Source organism: Sturnus vulgaris, chromosome 2 (assembly GCF_052056855.1).
Source record: "Sturnus vulgaris isolate bStuVul1 chromosome 2, bStuVul1.hap1, whole genome shotgun sequence".
NCBI classification, from domain to species: domain Eukaryota; kingdom Metazoa; phylum Chordata; class Aves; order Passeriformes; family Sturnidae; genus Sturnus; species Sturnus vulgaris.
This window is the reverse complement of record NC_142244.1, coordinates 114,284,671-114,305,640: the sequence shown is the minus strand read 5'-3', so window position 1 is coordinate 114,305,640 and position 20,970 is coordinate 114,284,671. Positions and strand designations below refer to the sequence as shown.

At 51.3% G+C, this 20,970-nt stretch overlaps 1 protein-coding gene across 1 annotated transcript; it reads right to left on the bottom strand.

The window, feature by feature from the left end:
- Nucleotides 1–294: 294 nt before the first annotated feature.
- Nucleotides 295–20,561, bottom strand: LOC106853516 (cystathionine beta-synthase-like). The gene is made up of 16 exons (XM_088159356.1): nucleotides 20,534–20,561; nucleotides 19,985–20,159; nucleotides 17,153–17,259; nucleotides 14,352–14,486; nucleotides 13,239–13,318; nucleotides 11,930–12,061; nucleotides 10,969–11,038; nucleotides 9,387–9,478; nucleotides 8,028–8,153; nucleotides 7,002–7,086; nucleotides 5,347–5,452; nucleotides 4,755–4,826; nucleotides 3,459–3,593; nucleotides 2,800–2,908; nucleotides 2,389–2,473; nucleotides 295–585 (listed from the first exon to the last, which is right to left on the bottom strand). Exons 1-16 carry the CDS (start codon nucleotides 20,559–20,561, stop codon nucleotides 371–373), a joined length of 1,752 nt encoding a protein of 583 aa, XP_088015482.1. The 3' UTR covers nucleotides 295–370.
- Between the last annotated feature and the right edge of the window lie 409 nt (nucleotides 20,562–20,970).

Sequence of the window (20,970 nt, the reverse complement as noted above, 5' to 3'; positions counted from 1 at the left end):
GAATGGCTCCTGGGGGTGCCTGGGGTGGGCACAGAGGGGCAGGAGGGTGCAGCAGGGACGTGACTTGTCCCCAGCCCTGCTGCTCTTGTGGCAGGAATGGCCCAGAGGGATCAGGATGACTCTCAGCAGCTGCAGCACGGGCAGTGCACAGGTACCTGCAGCTGGCAAACACACCAAAGCTCCTCCTGCTGAAATCTGGGCAGTGACACCCAGCCCCTTCCCATGCTCACCTTACCACATTCCCTGCCCAGCCCTGGGAAGCTCCATGTGACCATGCATGGCTATTAAACACAATTTCTTTAATTATCTCCTCTTTAGTGATGCTGTGGGTGGCATTTGGCAGACAAATACAATACATCACGATTTTCACCTAGGCATTTTGAGAAACTATTGGCTGGGTTGGGCCAGAGGCTCCCTTGCCCAGGTGATTTGGGCACAGGGGCACACCTGGACCTGCTGGAGGAGGGGAGGCAGCCGGGCTGCTCTGCTTCTTCTTGTCATTCCTGCTGACAAAGGTCAGGAGGTCCATGGCTGTCACCACACCAAACACCATCTGCTTCATGAAGGAGCTGCCATTCCCATTGACTGGAAGCACAGAAAATTCCAGAAAAAATAAAAAAAGAACACCACCACCCCCACCAGCCCCCCCCTCAGCACCCCCCAGCTCTGCAGAGGCTGCTGTTCATTTATTTCATTTATTAAAAGAAAACCCTAAGAGGGACAGCATCTGCCTGAGCTCTACCTCCACAGAAATGACTGATGGAGCCTCAGTCAGGTTACTGTGATCACACCAGAGAGGCTTTTGCTGTAAATAATGCACCTTCCCCAGAGCAGGAAACTTAATTTCCCAGTTGTTTTAAGCCAACCTCTGTTCCAGTCCTGCTCCTATCAACACAAAACTTTTCAGAGTGAACTAATGAGACTCTCTAAAAGCAGCAGTCAGGCACTTTTCTCCTCTGTTCTCATAACATCCTACACCACCATTAATGAAACAGCACTTCAATAATTGCTTTAACTGTCTGATAAATGTTTTCTTAAATAAAACTAAAACTAGCCACCAGAGTCCAAACACAAGATAAAATGCAAGCTCCAAAGGTGTGGGAAGAAAGTAAAAAATAAGGGGGTAGTTGTGACAGCATTAAAACAGCAGCTCTGGAAAAGCAAGTGGGTGTTGTTTGAAAATCAGAGCAAGAGGTGCTACAGACAGTTGGCTGATATTTTTTTGGTGGGTGCCATTTAATTTGCTGATACCCTTTAATTTTTATCAAAACATGATACAAAAGGGATATTCCTTATTTTATGGTGACATAGCTGAGAAAGGAAATTCCGCCTGGCATTAATTTTGGTGACTGGATTGGAAATGTGCATCAAAGGCAGTTTGGAGTGACAGATTTTTGTTTGCAACCTGTTGTGGGAACATGGATGGACTTGCAAGCTTCAGAGCTGGTGGGGCACTGGGGGAGCAGGGCCTGGAGATGGAAGGTTTGGGTTTTTTGGGCATGGTTTGGGTTTTGGAGGCCCCTTGCTGGAAGTGTCACCTACTGCTCACCAGGGATGCTTTGCATGCTGAGTTTGTAATCCCATCAAATCAGCATAATTACACCCTGCAGCTCTAATCCATAAGACCTAAACCTGGCTCTTCTGGCTGCTTTTTCATGTTGCTCACTTTTCCCAGCCAAGGTCAAACCTGTACTCATGAAGTCTTTTGGTGTAATTGCACAGGAAAGGTGTGTCAGGTCAGATGTGCTGAGCAGCACCTGCCACCACACCTTTTTTTGGGTCAGAGGAGGCACAAGGGGTGATCCCTGCTGCCACTGATGTGTCAGCAATCCCCATGCTGCTGGTGACTCTGCTGGGCTGGTTTGCTACACCAAGGAGAAGGTGGCTGTGCAGGGGACTGGGAATAGACCAAACCTGCTTTAATGGTGCTCCCAGACTGCCACAGCATCCCTACACCCGGCCATGGTCCAGGTAAGGCTCACACACAGCTGCCCCAGGCTACACATCAGTGCCCTGATGACCTGTGCCACAGGGCTTGCTCATGGCCCAGCCCAATTCTTCTCAGTTTTCTCAGCTTAGGTCCCTGAATTCCACCCAGGCTTTACCTAATGTGGCCAAATGCTCCTTCTGGCCTTGCCCCTGGTCTACAGAAATCCACAGACATCCCCAATTTCCCCCTTGCTTGCTTTGCCCCTCTGGCCTCATCTCTGTGGTGTCAGGAGCAGACACATGGGTGAGGAGTGGGCAGTTCCAGGGCTTTGCAGAGCAGGAACCCCTGGTGCAGAGCTCAGCAGCTGCCCTGACACCTGTCACAATGGGACTGGGGGTTTCCCTTTCCCCTCTCACACACTTGTGCCAGGCCCATGGAGGGCTCCTGCAGATACCTACACTGCATCTGCTGGTGCACAACAATAGCAAAGTGGTCGTTCTCCAGGATGCAGGAAAGCTTCCCCAGGCTGTCCTCCAGGCCGATCTAAACAGGACAAAATGGAACATTTAATGTTTTACATCACCTGGCAGTGGCTGAGCTCTGATTTTGGTGCTGATTCTCCAGCTGGATGAAATCCCGTGTCAGTGCTTGGCTCCTGGTGAGAAAAGCTCCCATGTCTGAACCCTGCTGGCTCAGCAGAGCTTTTACAGAGCTTGTTCTTACCCTCATCTCCAAGGTGTCACCACTGCCCTCCCCTCTGCTCTCTGCCTTCTCACTGAACTCTTCTCCCACCCCAGGGTGGTGCTGCTGCCCCTCTCCCTCTGTCCCTGCCCCACACAGGGGTGACACCAGCCCAGCCTCAGTGGTACCTTTGAGAACTGGTCGTAGGTGACCTTGGTGACAGGGTCTGAGAACTCTGCATTTCCAGCCAGCACGGAGCTCAGGGTGTTGCTGAGGGTCACCATTCCCAAAATAAGCCTGTAAGGGAACAGGGAGTTTTCTAGAAGGTCAGACCAGACGTAGAGCACACATTTTATGTAGGGGCCGAACTGCTCTGGTTGAAATTGGTGACTAAATGGTTGCTGCAGTCAGTGGGAGGCACCAGGTTTCTCCTCACTTGAGCAGAACAGGGAATTCTTTGTCCTCACCAAGCTGTTGGTTTCACTGTAGTTAACATCTGCTATTGCAGTCCAGGACTTAGCAGCTGGGAGAAGGAAAACCTGTGGGCTCTCCAGCTGTTTATTTGTGTGGGTTTCCCCCCAGCTCTCAGCACTCCCCTGGGCTTCCCTTGCCCGTGCACTGATCCAGCATCTTCTGAGTTTGGTGGGCACTGGATTGGGCTTTAACTGGCTCATTTACAGGAGTTTTATGGGTGAATCTTCACAAGGAAGCAGATGATCTTTTTTAAATTGTGCATCAGAGCCCAACACAAGAGCCCCAACTCTGAATCAGTAAATGGGACTTTAGCTTCACCATGACTGATTATCCTGTATGAATGCTGATCTCTGTAGTGAGCAGAAATAGTTACCCTGACTCAGCAACAACAGGAGCTTGGTCATATCCCTTCTCCTGGAGGATCTCAATTGCCTTTTGACAGCTGACTTCTGGGAGGAGAATGAGAGGGGCCGAGAGATTCAGTTTCTGCACCTTGATGTTCCACCACCTGTCAAAAGACAAATGGCAGCACCGAGCTGTGGCTGCTGCACAGCTGTGGCCTTGAGAGGGGGCAAGGCCAGAGGGGGTGAGGGACAGTCTGTCTGCCTGAAAAGCCAGCCCCATTCCTACACCCAAAGCAGAAATGCCACCACGGCCAGCTCTTGTTGAAGCCAAGCTTTCCTTACACCCGGTGTTCATGCAACTCCAGAGGCAGGGAGGAGACCAGCAGCTGGCAAGGTGCTGTCCTGAATCCAAGGAAGCTATTGAGGGCTTCACTTCAAGCTCATAAATGGGTGACCCACCAGTTTTACTCCTTTGTTCTGTATCCTTGGTCCTCACAAGGCAGCATTTGCAGCTCCTGCAGGAGAGAGCCTGGCAGAGATGCTCGTGTGACTTAGGAGGGACAAGCTGGGCTTGTTTGTGGGGCAACACAGGCAGCTCCCAAACATCTCAGCCCTGAGTCCTTGCAGAAAAGGAAGGGCAATGAGCCTGAAAGGGCCAGGAGCAACTCTAACCAGACACTAGAGGCCTTGGAAATGTATTCAGTTTTTAGGAAATATTTTACAATAACCTTTGGTAAAGAAGAAGGTGACATCAGTAATACTTGCTGTCTTTAGGGCGAGACCAAGAGCTTTTCTAAACAACTGGCATTTGCCCAGCCACACATCAGCTGGCATCAGCAGTTTGCCTGTGACTCCCTGCCTTGAAGGGATTATTTCCCCATGGTGTCCAAGGAACAGCAGACTTGGCCATCTTTTCTGGCCAGCAGCTCTGGAAGGTGAAAGTTTCCTGTCCCCTGCCTGAAAAGAGCTGCAGAGCTGTTTGAAAGGGGGCTTGCTATAACAGGGACTCAACCCCCAGCAGCCTTTGAACATCAGATGTGGAGCAGAGAGAGGTTTTCAGAGGGTTTAGGTGGCCTGGGCTGCCACGTGGGAGTGGATCAGCTACTTTGGGACAGATATGGCTCCTTTATAGGCTTTGATTGGAGAGCTGAGAGATAACCACTCAAAAGAGAGGAGCTGACATTACAGCCTCCCCAGAGGGGTCTGGACTTTACTGTGTTTTTTCTAAACACTAAAAGGGAATATTTTCCTTTGAAGATAATGATTTCCAGACTCAGAAAGCTGATTCCCTTAGCACAGTTTATCCCAGCAGAAAGTTGTCTTACCAAGGCTTGTGCTCCTGGACGTCATTTAGGAACCCATGTTTTATCATCCACTTATCATTCACAAATTTGGACCTAGAAATCACCAACAAAGAGAGACTCTGTGAGGCTTCCAGAAGAAGCCGTGCTTTGTTCCATGCACCAGACCACAGCACTGCCCCCGGGGCTCTCATGGTTTTTGCAGCTGGCTGCTCTCAGCCCCTTTTAAGGTCAGCAGGAGCATTGGGTGCTCAGTAACTCTTCGAAGCACGCCAGCTATTTGCCTTCCTAACTTTAGGCATGCACGCTCAGAAAGTGTAGCTTGGCTGAGTCCTGCTCCGTGCAGTGAGTCAGTGACCAGAGGAAATAAATCCAAGTGTCCCAACACCCATCCCCACAGCCATGTGCTGTTTCTCCCTCTTGTCTATTTTGCCTTTTTTTCCCGTGATCTGCCCGAGGGGGACTCCCAGCTCTTGGCTCACTCTGTGTGCCTTGCTATCAGATTTATTGGGGTGGCTCTCCAGAACCCCAAGCACCTGGGCTCAACTGCTGTCACACAAGGCCATGGGAGCTCCCTCCCTGGTGCTGGGAAGCAGGGGAGGGGCAGCACACTCACATGTAATTCCTGACAGAGTCGGGCAGGATGACAACGCAGCGCTGACCTTCCTTCAAATCCTGGGCAGCTCTCACAGCCACGGACATGGCACTGCCTGAGCTGCCACCTGGATGGGCACCCAGGACAGGGAGACAAGAGTCAGGGCTGCCCAGGGCACAGGGCAACTGTCCTGGTGTGGGAAGAACAGGCTGCCCTAGCTAAGGGTGCAGAGGTGGCACGTGGTGGCTTGGGACGCTGGGATGGGAGGACAATCAATCCCAAAACCTTGTAGGCTTTAGGGCCAGGCAGAGGCAGGGACTGATGGGACGTGTTCCTATGGTGGCTCTTGGGTTTCTGAAGCAGCACAAAAGTCACCTCATGAACTTCATGAGCCACTTCTTGTGGTGACTCTGTGGGCACACCAAGGGCTGGAAGGTCCCATGCAGGGACATTCAGACACGCTGCCCACACCACACCCTCCCCCTGCATGAGCAGAAGGCCACGCCAGCTCTAGAGCTCCTGGCTGACATACTTGGCAGCCAAAGATTGGCTTTAAACGCACTGCAAAGACTGAAAAAAAACATAAACATTACATTCATGCTTGGAATACCAGGCCAACGTGATGGGAAGACTCGAACGCTGCCCGTGTCTGCGTGCACGCATGTGGTTTGCTGCACGTAGGGAAAGCAGGTCCCTGCTTTACTGAGGCAATTCTTCCAGTCTGAGTACTGGAAGTCAAACACATTCCACTATCTGTGTGCCAATTGCACACTGCATTCGAGGCAGCACGTATTTTACAGCAGGTTAATTATCCCTGGGTCACATTTTTCAAACAAACGCGGAACAGCCCTGAAAAATGCAGTTCAGGGAACACGGAGCTGTTCACAAATTATGGTTGAGTTCAAACAAGTGGTTTCTGTTGAAACACAGTGACTCTAGGTTAAATCAACATTTAAGTGTTTCATTACATATATATAGCCTGATATTTCCCAAAACTCCCTGGATATGAGTGCTCAGGGTTTTTATCAGCTGTAGCTACAAGCCGACGTAGTGTCTGGTCCTGTGTCTGTTTGCTTGGTGTCAGGGAAGGCTGAAAACAAGGCTGATGCTCTGTGGAGGCTCTCAGGGTACAGGCAGGCTCTGTCTGAGGGCACCTGTTCATTTTGGGAAGCCAGTGGGATCACTTACAGCTTGTTGGCACAGGGAGAAATACTCAGTAAGAACATCTCACACTTTCTTTACTTTCAGACCTTCCTGGTCCAAACGTGGCACCGCCGGTGTGGCAGTGACACCGAGCAATGACACTGAGCAGTGACACCGAGCAGTGACACTGAGCACGGGCTCACAGAGCTGCTGGCAGAGCCCGCTTGTCCTGCCCCACTAATCCTCCCTTCAGCCTCGGTAACTCTACCCTGCCTGAAGATCCAGTTCCACTGCAAAAGGGCTCCAGTAAGGAGAGAATTATTACCTCTATAATTATTGTGGTCCATGAGTCAGACCCCAGACCAGACCGAGGGCGTGGAGTGTGCAGTGACCTCTGCACAGCCCGAGGCTCAGCCTTTCAGCCCTGCTGACCCAGCAGGCACAAAATGCAGAGAGCACCTACCCTGGAGCGTTCTGGTCCCCAAAGGATGAGGTTCAGAGAGAACAAACCTTTGTGGCTGCACTGTGCTTACCACACAACAACCCCTCCTCTCTGATCAGCCTGCGGGACATGAGGAACGAGTCTCTGTCGTTGCTTTTGTACCACTGATCCACCACCTGGAAGGAAAGTAAGGAGGATGAGTCTTGGCAATGTCATTTCAGGCTGCTCTGACCCTCTGGGGCACACCATGGTGCTAATGCCCACAGCATCTGGCAGCTCTGAGCTGCCTTCCACACTCGCTGAAAGCATTTGTCAGAGCATCCATGGTCTGCAGGGTGTGTTCTTGCTTGCAGACACACACACCTTTCCAGCCAGCACCCTTTCCTTGGAGAGTTAGGGGTGGCTGACAGGTCTAGAGTTAGGATGTGGAAGAGTATTTATGATGTCCCAGGCCAGAGTAGATTAATGGCTGAGATTGTGCCAAAATGAGATGCAGCTACAGAAATCAGTGTGGATTATTAAGGTGACAGCTCTACAGCCATGTGCTAACAGCAGGGATGTAGTGAACACCTGGAAGCAGAGAGAATCTGAGGCTATGAGGAACCTATCTAGAATGAGGCCAGGGGAGCACAGGCAGACTCTGTTAGGAATTTAAAACTCTGTGGCAGCTGATGCACTGAGAGGGATCTTGACAACAAGAGCTACAAGATTCATGATCTGCTGTTTTACAGGCCTTGGATCTTGCTGTCCAGCCTGTGCATGGTGCAGGATTTCTGCCCTGTGTGTGTGGTGCCTGGGGCAGAGAAGGCTCAGGAAGCAGTAGGATGATGAGGAGCAGCCTCAGCACAGACATCTGTGTGATCACAGAGAAAGGGGCACACTCTGAACAATGGTGAGGCTGAGCAGAGGACACTCACATTGTGTTATATGCCTGCTTTTCACCTCTATTTACCTTCTCCTTGTGGGTCAGCAATAATCAGAGTTACTCAGAAAGTAACTGGGTGTCCCAATCCCCCCACAACAATCTGCACTGGGAAGATATGTCAGGGCCACCACTCCTCTGGCCTTGGGAGCAGGCTGGATGCAAAGCCAGAGGCCTCTGCACACAGCTACTCACTGATCTGTCGAGGACAGTGGGGATGAAGTCGTGCCCAATGCCCTCCACCTCGATGGTCGTGGTGTTGGTCCTGTTCAACTCACTGGGCAGAGCAACGATGGAGCCATCAGGGTCCACGCCAATGATCTTTGAGGGAAGGACGTTTTGTCAAACCAGAATGGGAATTCAGAAACAGCCAAACACAAAACTCAAAGGAAAAGTTACCCACAGCCTTATCAGCAATGTTTCCTTCCCCTGATATTCGTTAATATTCCTAATCACTGGCAGTATGGAGAGCTTCCAGGATAAAAGGGTGCTGGTTTTCACTGTCTTTTTAAATAGATCCTAGGTAGTCTTCAGCTGTTGCAGAAGTGACTGGTGGCTTAAAATGTTATCACTCTCAAGGTGTTTGTCATCACCCCCTTGGCAGAGGCTGCCACTTCCAAAGCCCAACCCTCAGGACAGTGCCAGAGCTCCTGAATCTGCTCTAGGTGAAGCCAGGCAGCGAGCTCCAACCTGTGGAAACCTCTGGATACAGACATCCTTCCTGGCTCTAGCTGTGCTGGCTGATGGTGACACCTCCCTGGTTATTGACAGCTCTGTGTCTGGGCTGAGGTGCCTCCCTCAGCTCGCAGCTGAGGAAGGGATGGTGACACTGCTCCACATTGCTGCACACTGCCAGGGAGCCATCCTCCCATCCCAGCCCTCCTGGGGTGGGTCCACACCTCCCTGGTGGATCAGGGATCACTCACACACTGCCCAGACCAGGGACTGTCACACCTCCAGACTGCCTTGAAGCACGAGCTCTGCGGGATGAGCATCGGGGCTGATGTTAGCCCTAAAGCACAGAGGGTTTTGCAGTGACAGAGGAGAAGCATTTGCAGTCTCTACCCCCTAGAGTGTCCTGCACAGGGCAAGGCACCAGGCAGGGGGAGATTTTAGTGGGACTGAGGAAACTGTGGTCTCTAAGGCACTTGGATGGGTCTAGATCAACCTAAACATCACCAAATTGCTTCCAACAAAAGCCAGGATTGGTGTGAACAGACAAATAGGTGCAGACAGCAACTACTCCCTCAGGCGAGCTGTGGGGTTAGGCAGGAAATGACAGGCAGTGACAGAACAAGGGGAAAGGCTTTGAGCTGAAGGAGGGTAGATTTATATTGGATATTAGGAAGAAATTCCTTATTGCAAGGGTGGTGAGGCTCTGGCAGAGAAACTGTGGGTGCCCGATCCCTGGAAGTGCTCCAGGCCAGCTCTGAGCACCCTGGTCTGGGGGAAGGTGTCCCTGCTGACGGCAGGAGGGTGGAGTGGGGTGACCCTTCCAACCCAAACCATCCTGTGATTCCACGGGAGCCCTGGCAGCCCTGCCTCCCTCCTTACCTTGCACTCCGGGCACTTCTCCTTCAGCTTCCTGGCGACTCCAGTGATGGTGCCTCCTGTGCCAGACCCAATCACCACCATGTGCACCTTGCCTGCAGATCAGGGGGGAGAGAGGCTCAGCACAGCCCCCAGCACCATCTCCCCTTACTGACCCCTGTGATTCCCCTTGATTCAGACCCTGTGCAGATGCAGAGCCTGTGTCCACCAGAACCCCACGTGAGGAAGGGTCAGGCAGAGGCTGTGCTGGTGGCCAAAGCCTGGTCCTGTGCAGAAGCTCAGATGAGCTTGCAGAACCTGAGCACAGCTGATCCTGCCTCACTACAGGGAGCTGAAGGTGACCTCCAGATCTCCCACTGCAGCTCTCCATGATTTCTGCATCTTTGGCATCTACTGAGCAGAAGGAACTGCATGAAGATGTGTCAGGGGAGGTTTAGATAGAATATCAGGGAAAAGGTTCTTCTCCCAGAGGGTGTTTGGGCATTGAACAGGCTCCCCAGGGCAGTGGTCACAGCACCAGCCTGCCAGAGCTCAAGGAGTGTTTGGACAACACTCTCAGTCACATGATGTGACTTTTTATGTGTCCTGTGCAAGACCAGAAATTGGACTTTGATGATCCTTGTGGGTCCTCTCCAACTCAGGATATTCTGTGATTAAGGAGGAGGGAATATCTCAGCACATCCATCCCTTTCAAACCACAGCAAATCACACATGTGAATATCAGTAAGAGGCACAACTTTTCAGCCTGTGTTGGCACCCACAGTTGGGGAGGGTCGAGCTCTCTGCCTCTGTCAGATGCAGCCCCACTGGCATCACTGAAATGATAAATTTAGGACTGGTAGGAGCAGAATTAGAGTCTGGCCTTCAAGACCTGATGCTGCAGCTGCACTGGGAAAGGGGGACCTGCAATCCAGGGCTGGCAGCCAGCTGGAGCAAATCCTGACACTGTAGTGTGGGGAAGGCTCTTGCTCCTGTTGATACCCGACTGCTTTCCTGCTCTGATAACTGCTCTCCAGTTAATATCCTCAAGTCCTGTTCACGTTTTACAGTGCTCCCAGAACCGGCAATAAATTTCCCTTCTATTTGAACAAAGGTGGACTGGCACAGTCCCCAGCCCTCTCTTCCAGTGTCGCTAGCTCGTGAGGTTTCAGCCTGTTTCGATTTGCAAATGAGTGTGCTGGGTCAGAGGCAGCCTTGCCATGCCCTGGTGGATTTATATTCCCCTGTAAGGTCTCATGGGACATCTCGTGCTCCCAGCTGGCAGGTCACAGGGGTGCTGTGGCCGCCAACAGACAGGCTCTTTCTCCTTTAGGTACAACCTGAATTTCTTAAGCCTCTGGTCTCCTCCCCCAGGCTTTTGCAATGGGAGGGGACAGCCGGGAAGCCCTGCAGGCTGAGGTGTATCTGCAGTGGATTAGCAGAGGTTGCTACACCCTGCGTGTCAGTGTTATTAAGATAATACTGCCTGCCCCTACAGAGGCCCTTTGGGCTGTTTCTAGACATTCAGGTCAATAAATGATGTAAATTAAGCCTCTCAGAGAGGGTTACAGCCCTGTGCACGTAGAGGCAGCAGCACAGATGGTACCTTCACACTGCTCCAGGATCTCCTCAGCCGTGGTGTCGTAGTGAGCCAGGGGGTTGCTCGGATTTCTGTACTGTTTATTCCAGCAGAGAACAGCAGGAGTTACCGTGGGAAGAGCAGCTCAAATACCAAACCAGCAATAGCTCCTGACAGAGCTGTACCCAAAGCATGCAGCTGCCCCCTCCTCCCCCTGCCAGGGGGGAACTGCCACCCCACCAGAACAGGTCACAGCTATTCCTCCTGTTTGTCCCTTTGGGACAGATTTCCAAGCCCACTTGGGGTTTTTCCACACTGGAAGGATAAATGTGCCCACCTGGTGCCCATGAGGTGTGGGGATGGTTCAGAGGCTGGGAGCTGTGGGTGAAGAAGCTGTGCTGATCATCTGCTCTCATGCACAGAGGGATTTTTCAGCACTGATATTTGTTCACACCCATGGACCAGGCTGCTTCTGAAAAGCTCATTCAGTCTTTAAGCTACTTTTTTTCTCAGCAGGAAGGAGCTTGCCTGACTCTCCTGCACTCCAGGGGCTCCTTTCTCAGGGGTCAGACCAAGTGCCCTCCTGCCCAAGACCCAGCACTGCAGGAACCTCTGGCATGAGTCACCAGGGTTTGTCTTTACAGCATGAGGTTTGTTTTTGAGGCAGAACAGAAGCTGCTAGCTAGGCTTAAAAAGTGGGGGTTTTTTTCAGGTCAAAGTTAAATCTGAAGCAATTTGAGGAGTCTTTGAATTGTGCAAGAAAACCCAGCCTTGCCCACATCCAGGCTTTGGCAGAAGTGACACAGGTTTGGAAGTGTCTCTTATTTTGTTTCTGTCCCCCTGTGCTTTGCAGAGGAGCGATCAAGTTTCAAATGTCATAAAACACTGACGAAATCTGGTGCCAGTTTGAATGAAACCCCCGAGCACAGGCACACTTGGAGAACACCCTATAAACTCTCTTGGGAAAGAGAGTCAGTGGAGCCTTTACCTGGTCCAGGATGTGCGAGTTTGGGATTTCACTTTTCAGCTTCCAGGCAACACGGATGTTGGACTCGGGGGCATCAAAGCGGGTGCACGGGGTCCTCACGATTTCAACACCCAGTGCCTTCAGAATATCGACCTTTGGAGGGGAAAAGAGGAGATGCAGCACCACTGATCCCACATGGGGATGGTAACCTGAACCTGCGGGCTCAGGGCAGTGCCGGGTGCCAGAGCAGCTCTGCATGCAGGACACATTTATCATTTGGAGATAGAATGTCCAGTTCTGGACTGTGCTATCTCTGACACGCTCCCAGCACCCCAGGGCCTCCTGCCTGGAGCTGGCACATGGATTCAAGCCTGGCCTCCTGCCCTGTCCTACTTGGAGGGCAGGCTGGGGACAGGGTGGAGGGAGGTGACAGGGTGCTGCTCCTTAGTGCCAGGGGAAAAGGGCAGAGAGAACTGGACAGGGAACAGTGTCTCCTGTGTGCTGGGACTGGAGCCCCAGCATGCAAAGGGGGGAGATCAAAAAGCTGGTTCTGCTCTAAGTCCCTTCTCTTCTCTCCCCAAAGACAGGGAAGAAGCAAATCAGCCCTAGGGTGTCTCCTCTGGGAGATGTGGCTCTGGGAGGGGGAGTGTTGGGACACCTGGAGATGAATCCCATGGCAGCTGGAGGTGGCATCTGATCCCAAATGAGCTTAAGTGAGATTTAGGTTGAAATGAGGGTGACACTTTGGAGAAGGGCTCATTCTTGAGCCAGGCCTGGCTTCACTGGCCTGAGTTCAGCTGAGCAGTCTGTGGCTCTTGGCTCACCCCTGAGGGATTTCTGCCATCTCCAGGATGGCATGTTCACCTGATCATCAGCTCCCGTGCAAGTGGCTCAAGACACCACCTTGAGAAAGCAGCTCAGGCAACTCTAGGTGTCTCCAGGTTAAAGCAAACCATCAATGCCCAGTGAGGCCAAGTGACCTGTCAGCTGTCAGAGGGGAAGTGAGCAGGACTGGCAGGACAGCCCTGGCACCTCCTGCCTCTCCTGCTGTGCTCTCACATGCAGCAGATCCTGCTCTGTTTCTCTGCAGCCACACACTGTGTTTGGTTCTCCCAGCACCCCAGCTGCACTTCTGACACCAGACAGACACCAGGCCATCACAGGCTGCTTTTTTTTCCTTCAAGAGGCAACTTTCTGAGCAGCAGCTGTGCCAGTGGGTGTGCAAGGCTCGTTGGCCTCTAAAGGAGAGGGTTCCAGGAAGGGAGAGGCAGAGAAAGAGAGGGAAGGAGATGTTCCCTGGCTGTGGGGTAAAACCATACAGAGCTCTGACCTTCTCCATGCTCATTTTCTCTGGCAAGACGATGATGCAGCGGTAACCCTTCACTGCAGCCACCAGTGCCAGCCCGATCCCTGCGTGGTGGGAGCAAAGGGGGTTGGTTGACAACAGCGTTTGGCAAGAGCGAGCAACACACGCCCCTTCCCACATCCCTCTGTCCTGGATGGAACCATGGAATGGTCACTGACAAGTCCCAGGTGAGGGCATCCTCCACGAGCCTCCTGGGATGTGCTGGGAGCACCAGAAGCGTGGCAGGATGTGCTGACAGGCAAGTGGAGCTGCAGCATCCCTCCTGCTCCCAGGGCTCTACCAGTGTGGCACTGAGACAATGGCAGGGCTGGGGAGAGCTTTTCTCCCCTCATCGAGGCTCAGGCACCTTCCTGTGGTTTTGGAAACACAGGAGAGGGGTGATTTTGCTTCAGGAGTGCCTTCCTCTGCCCTGCAAGCAGTGGGGACAGATACACAGCACGGCCGGCAGGCAAAGGGCACCCCTGCTCTGGTTTCACCAGGGTGATGGATGGAGCCAGCTGCTCCCAGCTCCAGCAGGAAGGTGAGGCAGCAGGAAGGAGCAGAGTGTCCCTGCCAGGGGCTGCAGGGAGCCTGGTGCCATTCCAGCTGCCCCAGGCAGGCAGGGAGCCAGCATGACCCACATGGGACACAGCTCTGGGGGAGCACAGATCCCCGGGCTCCATGTCTGGTGGTGGCTGGTGTGACACAATATGGTGGGGTGAAAGTGACAACGACAAGGGCAAAAATCACAGGAATTCTCTTCCAACCCATCAGGGGAATGGTCTCTGGGAACCTCTGAGAATTCAAAAGCTTCCCAGCCTGAAAACACCCATGGTTGCCCAAGCTGCTGATGCTGTCTGCCTTGCCACAAGGAGACCTCCCAGGCACATCTGTGCTGGTGTGGGACCCTCAGGAATTTCAGCAAGGAGGCACCTCAGTATCCCAGGAAACCCATGGCCAGCAGGAGGGGAGCTTAGGGGAGGATGGAGCCAGAGTCAACTTTGGAACTCCAAATGCAAGAGCTCCTCAAATCCCTGCTCCTCAGGAATTCCACGGTGCCCAGTACTCAGGCAGAGGGAGCACCCCTGCCCTTCCCACCTGTGTTTCCTGAGGTGGGTTCAATCAGGGTGTCTCCTGGTTTGATAATCCCAGCTCTCTCTGCATCCTCCACCATCCTGAGGCTGATGCGGTCCTTGATGCTGCCCCCAGCGTTGAAGTACTCACACTTGGCCACTGGAAAGGGAAAGAAAGGGGAGACTCCATCAGGCACCAGCTCCTTGCTCCCCCAGGCCTCTCTGCAGTTTTAGGACACCTATTCCTCCTCTGCAGGATGGTTCTTTGCTCAGGGGAATGCATCCATCCACTGCTTTCCTGGGATTATCCATCAGCATAACCTGCACAGAGTCCTTCTCTCCCCCATGTTTCCCCCACCCTGGATGGGTTTGAAGGCAACCTGGACAGCCCAGGATGGGTTTGAAACCAGCTGGACACAGTCATTGCAAGGTGGGAGGTCTCACACAGGCACAACACTCCTCGCTGCCCTGCCTTGAGGGCTCTTCTGAGGGCAAGGGCTAGCAGTGAGGTCTCACTGTCTATCCTGGGCCACTGAAGTTTTTAATAGATAGCTAAAAAGGTCTCCTTTTGCAGGGGTCATCTGCAGTCCTGAGGTGCCATAAAAAATCCCAAACAATAGAAAGAACATTTTCAAGTGTCAGACAAAATTACAGTTTTTTTTTTTTCACTGAGCTAGCAGCAAACCAAGTAACTTTCCAAGGCACCTTCAAATGGCAAGGCACATCTCAGTCCTCACTGGGGCCTCTACACCATAGGATTCTTCTCACCAAGGCTTTGATGAAAATCTGCATCTGAACTGATGCTGCTGAGCTCTGTTTTATGAACAACAGGGAGAAATGGGGATTTCCAGGGCTCATTCACTTCATCCTAGCAGAGACTGAGGCTGAGAAATCAGCCCAGCACCTGAGCAGCCTGAACGGGAAAAAAAATCTTGTGTTCATCGTTACATTTCATAATGCAAAGTGCCCCAACTCCAGCTGCAGAGGGATCCCTGGGGGCACAGAAAACACCAGGCACTCCCATCCAGCTGCAGCTTCCTTGGGGCAGCTGTGCTGCAGGCATTCCTGGGTTTGCCTGGGAAGGGGCTCTGTGCTGGCACATCTCCTGACAGGATCCTGTGCCTGCTCTGCCTGTCCTGCTCTCCTTCCCCTCCTGTGCCAGGGGAGGGAGACACCAGCCCAGAGTTGGAGTCTGTAAGTCAAGAGACTCCCTGGATTTTTCAGAGAGAAATCAAAATGTAGAGATTAAATTAAAACCTTTGGATAAATTAAAATACGTTAAGCCACTCGCACATAAAGTAGAGGTGTAAGTTTAAGTTTTAGAATAAGCAAGCAAGCAAGTAAGTAAGAATATGTTTTAAGTGCTTTTAAAGAATAAAGGTCTCAGATACCAGTGTAGAAGTGTGAATCCTAATAAAAGTTAAAAAACATAGTCCTAAATGCTAGTGTTTCCATGGAGGCTCCAGGAACACAGTTTTAAACATAATAAAACTATAGTAAAAATATTGTTTACATTTTTCAGATAGAACAAGACAGACCATATGTGTAATTTATATGTAACCTAACGTGCTAAAAAACTAAAATTCTAATAAGTTTAAAAAACAGTTATGGTTCGTGTCTTTAGTTTGTTAAATTTTTTATAAAAATCTATACATTAAGAAGAGCTTTGCTTTTGCCTTTCTGCTTTTGTTCCTGCTCTCCTCACCACCACCATCACCCAAAAAAATAAAAGCTGCCACAGCAACATCAGCCCTGCCAGAACCCTCAAGAGCAATTTCTTCTTCTATTTAAAACTCTATACCAAAGTTTTAGCATAAACTTTAATGCTTGTGGCTCTTTACCTTTTGAGACTGATGTGCCTTTGCAAGAAACAACTTTATAACAACTATTAACTGCTTGGCTCTTTAAAAAAAATAACCACAACCCAACAAATAGGGCCCAAAGCACCAAAAAAATAACCTGCATCCCAGAAAATGGGATCTGCCCGGCTTTCCCAGCAGCTAAAGCACCAGCCAGACATCCTCCAAGGACAGGCTGCTCCAGATGTGCACGAGGCACTGCACATCTGTCCTCCCACCTCCACCAGCTCCCTCCCATGGTTTCCTAAAATGCCCTCAGCTTTCATGGGCAGGGTGAGGCAGTGCAGTGTGCAGTTGCAGGGTTGGTGGCCCAAAGGTCCCAGCTCCTGAGGAAGGATCTGGTGGGAAAGCCCAGAGTGCTCAGTGGGGTCTGGCTGCCCTGAGGGCTCCACACAGCACTGCAAGGGTCTGCTGTGCCATTGCTTTAAGGATGAGTCCTCAGCAAGTCTCTCCTTACTCAGCTGTGTGACACTCGTGGCACTTTCTGCCTCTGAGTCTGTCTTTCTGCCCAGTTTGGATGGAATTAATGATTAGGGTTAGGAGTTACAGGAAAGGAGACTGGAAAGTCCACATGCACAGATCTGATTTTATCATCCTTGTGATTGTAGGGGACCAGCCTAAAGCCAACCCTTACATGAGACAGCACCAGTGCTATGTTAACATCTCCTTAGGGAGAGGGCTTAGCTCCATCCCCAAATTTAGGCCAGCTCTGCTCTGAGCTTATGCTGCTGTTATCTGGGAGGAAAGATGCCTCACTACCACTGCCCCCTGCTTATTGCTGCTTGAAACCTCCTGTTTGGTCCAAGAAATTACTGCCTAACAAGCAGGAGAGCCCAACATGAGCCACATCTGCCCCTCCCCATCAGTGCTCCCTCTCTCAGAGCCTCTTCTGGAGCCCCCTCCAGCACCACCCCTCACCCTCCCCTCGTGGCATGCAAAAACCTGCTGGGAAGGGGAGGACACTCACAGAGCTCACACTTGAGCCCATAGGACTTCCCAATCTTGTTGATTCGGACCATTGGGGTGCAGCCAATTTTCTTGAGGATATTGGGCAAGATCTTCTTCTCTTCTGTCCTGAAATAATGCAGAGGGGAAAAAAATAAAGTCAAATCGAAGCTATTGTGTAACATGAACCAAGAGAAAATCTGAGTGAGGTTTCAGCAGCTTTGTCAAGGCCACCAAAAGACACCCCAACTCCAAGAGAAAAAGTCCCTTCAACAATTAGTGGCACCAGGAGTTAGTTACAGGTCTCCATCATGAGTTATTAGGTCTTTTACATAAAAAGTAAGCTAATTAATTTTCAGGGTTGTTCTCAAATGCCTTGTTCTGCAAAACCCTAGGCCAGGTCTACAATGATGAGAAGCTGCTGGCAAGCCTTAGGATTTCATGCTGTGGGTGAGAAAACCAGGAGACACAGCTCAAGGCTCCTCCTCTTTTCCCCATCCAGCCCCACCTCTGCTCCCCACATTTCCAGCTGCCTCTGGGCTGAGTGCTCCTGGCCAGGACTCCCAGACTTGCAAGGATGGCTCCAAGCATCAGAGAAGCCCAAAGCCCAGAGGGTTCTGGAGGGTGTTTTGCAAACAGTTAAACCCAGCTCTGTGATCAGTGAAATCCAGCTGCCCGGATTTGCCAGTCGCTGTCAGGCTCCAGCAGAAGCCAAGAACCACATCACAGCAGCCAGAATGAAAAGGACCTGTTTGCCCAGCACACCTTGCCAGGGAACTCACACCCTGGAGCTCTTCCACAGACAGACAGAGGGAGCAGGTTGGTGAGGGCTGTGTCACATCCCATTGCTCCTGGTCACCAGTGGGGTGAGAACCCCCCGTTCCCTCACTGCTCAGCTCTGCTTTGCACAGCTCTCACCTCCTGTCACCCTTTGAGCCCCGAGCTGGAGCTGTCCCGTCCCTGCCATGGCAGGTGCTGTGTGCTGGCACCCCTGGGTGGTGCAGGGGTGACACTCGGGGTTACTTAGGGACATCACACCCCTCCCTCCAGCTTTTGCCAGTGTGTATAAACACCTCTCACCCTGCAGGAGCACAGGGGTTTAGCGAAGGGATTTCCTACCAAGAGGACCCAGCCTCCTTGCATCTCAGGCCCAGAAATGATGGGATGTGCCAAACCTCTCCCTCTGTGGGAAGCGCTTGCAGAGACTGCAGGCTCCACTGAGTGCTGGCAAATATGAGGCAATAACAACAATAATAATAATAACAACAATAAATAAGCTTCCCCCGGAGCTGCAGCCATGTCCCAGCTGCTCCAAAAGCCACTGGAATTCTCAGGGGTTTCAGTGGGGCTGAGCTGTGGCACGAGGAGGCTCCAGCTCCTTCAGGTAATGTTCACCTAGAGCCTGGCAGTGACCTGTGTCACTGCACTGCACATCTGGATTGCATCCTGCAGATGCTGGCATCAGTTCAGCACAGTGGACAAGGATGGTTTTCCCCTAACATCCCAGCTTTTAGTCATGGCTTGCTATTCCTTAAGTTGTCCAGGGGAAAACCAGTCCTGGCAAAGCAAAGGATTCCTGCTGAGGTTATTGTGGGTCAGAACCAGCTCAAGGGATATCAGAACTAGTCTTTGTATCTCTCAAAAAAAATTAAGTATTTAATATTCTTAATTAAAATAACAGCTGGTCTCCTCCCTCTGCTTCTACCCCCAAAACTCAATCAGATTTCACCTGGGAATCTCAGGAAGTCCAGAGATTGTTGCTACATTGGCAAAACCATCAGTGGTTTACCCAGAGCAGGGAAACGAAACCACCTCTCCCTCCAGCACTGCTGCAAAGATGTAACGTGTCCCAGTGTATTTTCTTCCCTGCTACACCGTGGGTTATGTTTCAGTTCCCCCTCAGCCATTCCCAGACTCCATTCCCAGAGCAGTGTTTGATGCCCAGGGAATGTTTCTCCATCTCCTGTCTGGGGGTGGGCCCAGCCACTGGCACCACCGTGGCACCCTGATGATAAATTGTTAAAAAACAGGAATGCTATCCTGCTCAGAATGATAACTAAGGAAAAAAAAATTCATTTTAGCTGAAAAGAGCTGATTCTATCCCAGGGCACCAGCTGCAGGGGTTGCACTGAGTGAATGCCTGGATGCACAGCTTGCTGGATCAGCTCCAGGGCTCTGCATTCCACTCCGCCCTCCTTCATGGGCCAGACCCAGAGGCTGCTCTGGGCTACCCAGGTGCTGGTGGCTGTGCCCTGGCGTTGTCCTGCCTGCCCTGTGGTCAGGGATGACCATGCAGGGCAGTGCTGCACCTCCCATGGGCTCCAGCTCCTCCCTGGCTGGAGCTGGATCCCTGTTTTACATTCCCCTGACATTTATGGGAAGCCTTATCTTTAGTAGCTTGTCTGTGTCGGGTTTGCAGGGTCAATAAAGCACCTCTTGGAGTCTAGTCTGGGCCCTCACGTCACCCTGGGAGGGAACCTGCTGCTGTGAGGGCAAGAACAACTCAGAGCAAGCACTTTTCTCTGCTCTGGGGCCATTTGCTACTGATCTAAAAGCCTGGTAATCCATTCTTGTGAAGGTCTCTCAGCCATCTAAAATAAGATGCCTCAAACAAGCAGAGGCTCTGGAAAATACAGAGCCCAGACTTGAGCCAGCCACATCTTTCTGCAAAATAAAAGGGAGTGAAAAATGTCTCATTGGAGAGGAGCTGGTTTTGCCATCTGGAATATAAACCATCACTAACACAACAACTGACTGCTGGCCATGGCCATCCTGATGTAACAACACCTTTTTCACCTCCAGGAAAAGGTGCTGAACTGCACCCTGAAATAAGCAGCATGCAGGAATTACTCACAAGGGAATGCAGGAGTGTGGAGACTTGCTGGCAGGCGTTGTGGCTGTCCAGGTGCATTTACTGGGCAGGTTGGGACGGATCCAGGTGCTGTCCTGGCTTCCTGCCCCACTGCCATTCATGAGAGGACACATCTTACTCAGCTCCTGAGTGGTGGAAACAGAGGTCACATAGACACCTGGGAGAAAAATAGCTGCAGAAGGGGAAAAAATGGGAGTTGGGTGGCCAGGCTGCTTGGAGCATCCTGCTGGCATTTCAACCACATGGATCTAGGTGGATAAGGAGGTTGGAAGGAGAGGAACAGATGAAGAGATGTTGTAGTGTGGTGTCAGTCCCTTCTCCCAGGGAGCAAGTGCTGTGACAAGAGGAAATGGACTCAAGTTGCCCCAGGGGAGATTATACATCAGAAAAACAAAACGAGATTATACATTAGAAAAAAAAATTCACGGAAAGGGTGGTAAGCATTTGAATAGAATTCCCAGTGAAGTGGTGTAGTCACCATCCCTGGAAATGCTCAAAACTCATGTGGATATGGCACTTGAGGACACAGACCAGTGGTGAACATGCTGGTGGTGTTCATGGTTGGACCTGATGATCGTAAGTCTTTTCCAACCTTAGCAACTGCATGATTCCATGACAAAATTGCTCTTTTGGAGTGGTGTGCTAGACCCCCTACATCATCTGGGCATCCTCTCCAGTACATCTTCTTCCCCATCTCAAAACCCTTGCCTCCATTAGAAAATTTTATGTTCCTAATTTAATTATTTGGTCAAAAACAGCTTTTTTCACCCTAGCTGTGAAGAACCTGCAGGTAAATCCATCCAGCAATAATTAGAGAATACTTTTATGGTGATGGTGGGACTTAGAGGTCACCTCTGCTCTGGCATCCAAGTGTATTAAAACTGAGAAAAAAAAGAATAAAAAAAAAGAATAACAAATAAAACAGTAAAGGGCAGAAAAGGTATTCAAGGGTACTGAGCAACTCCTAC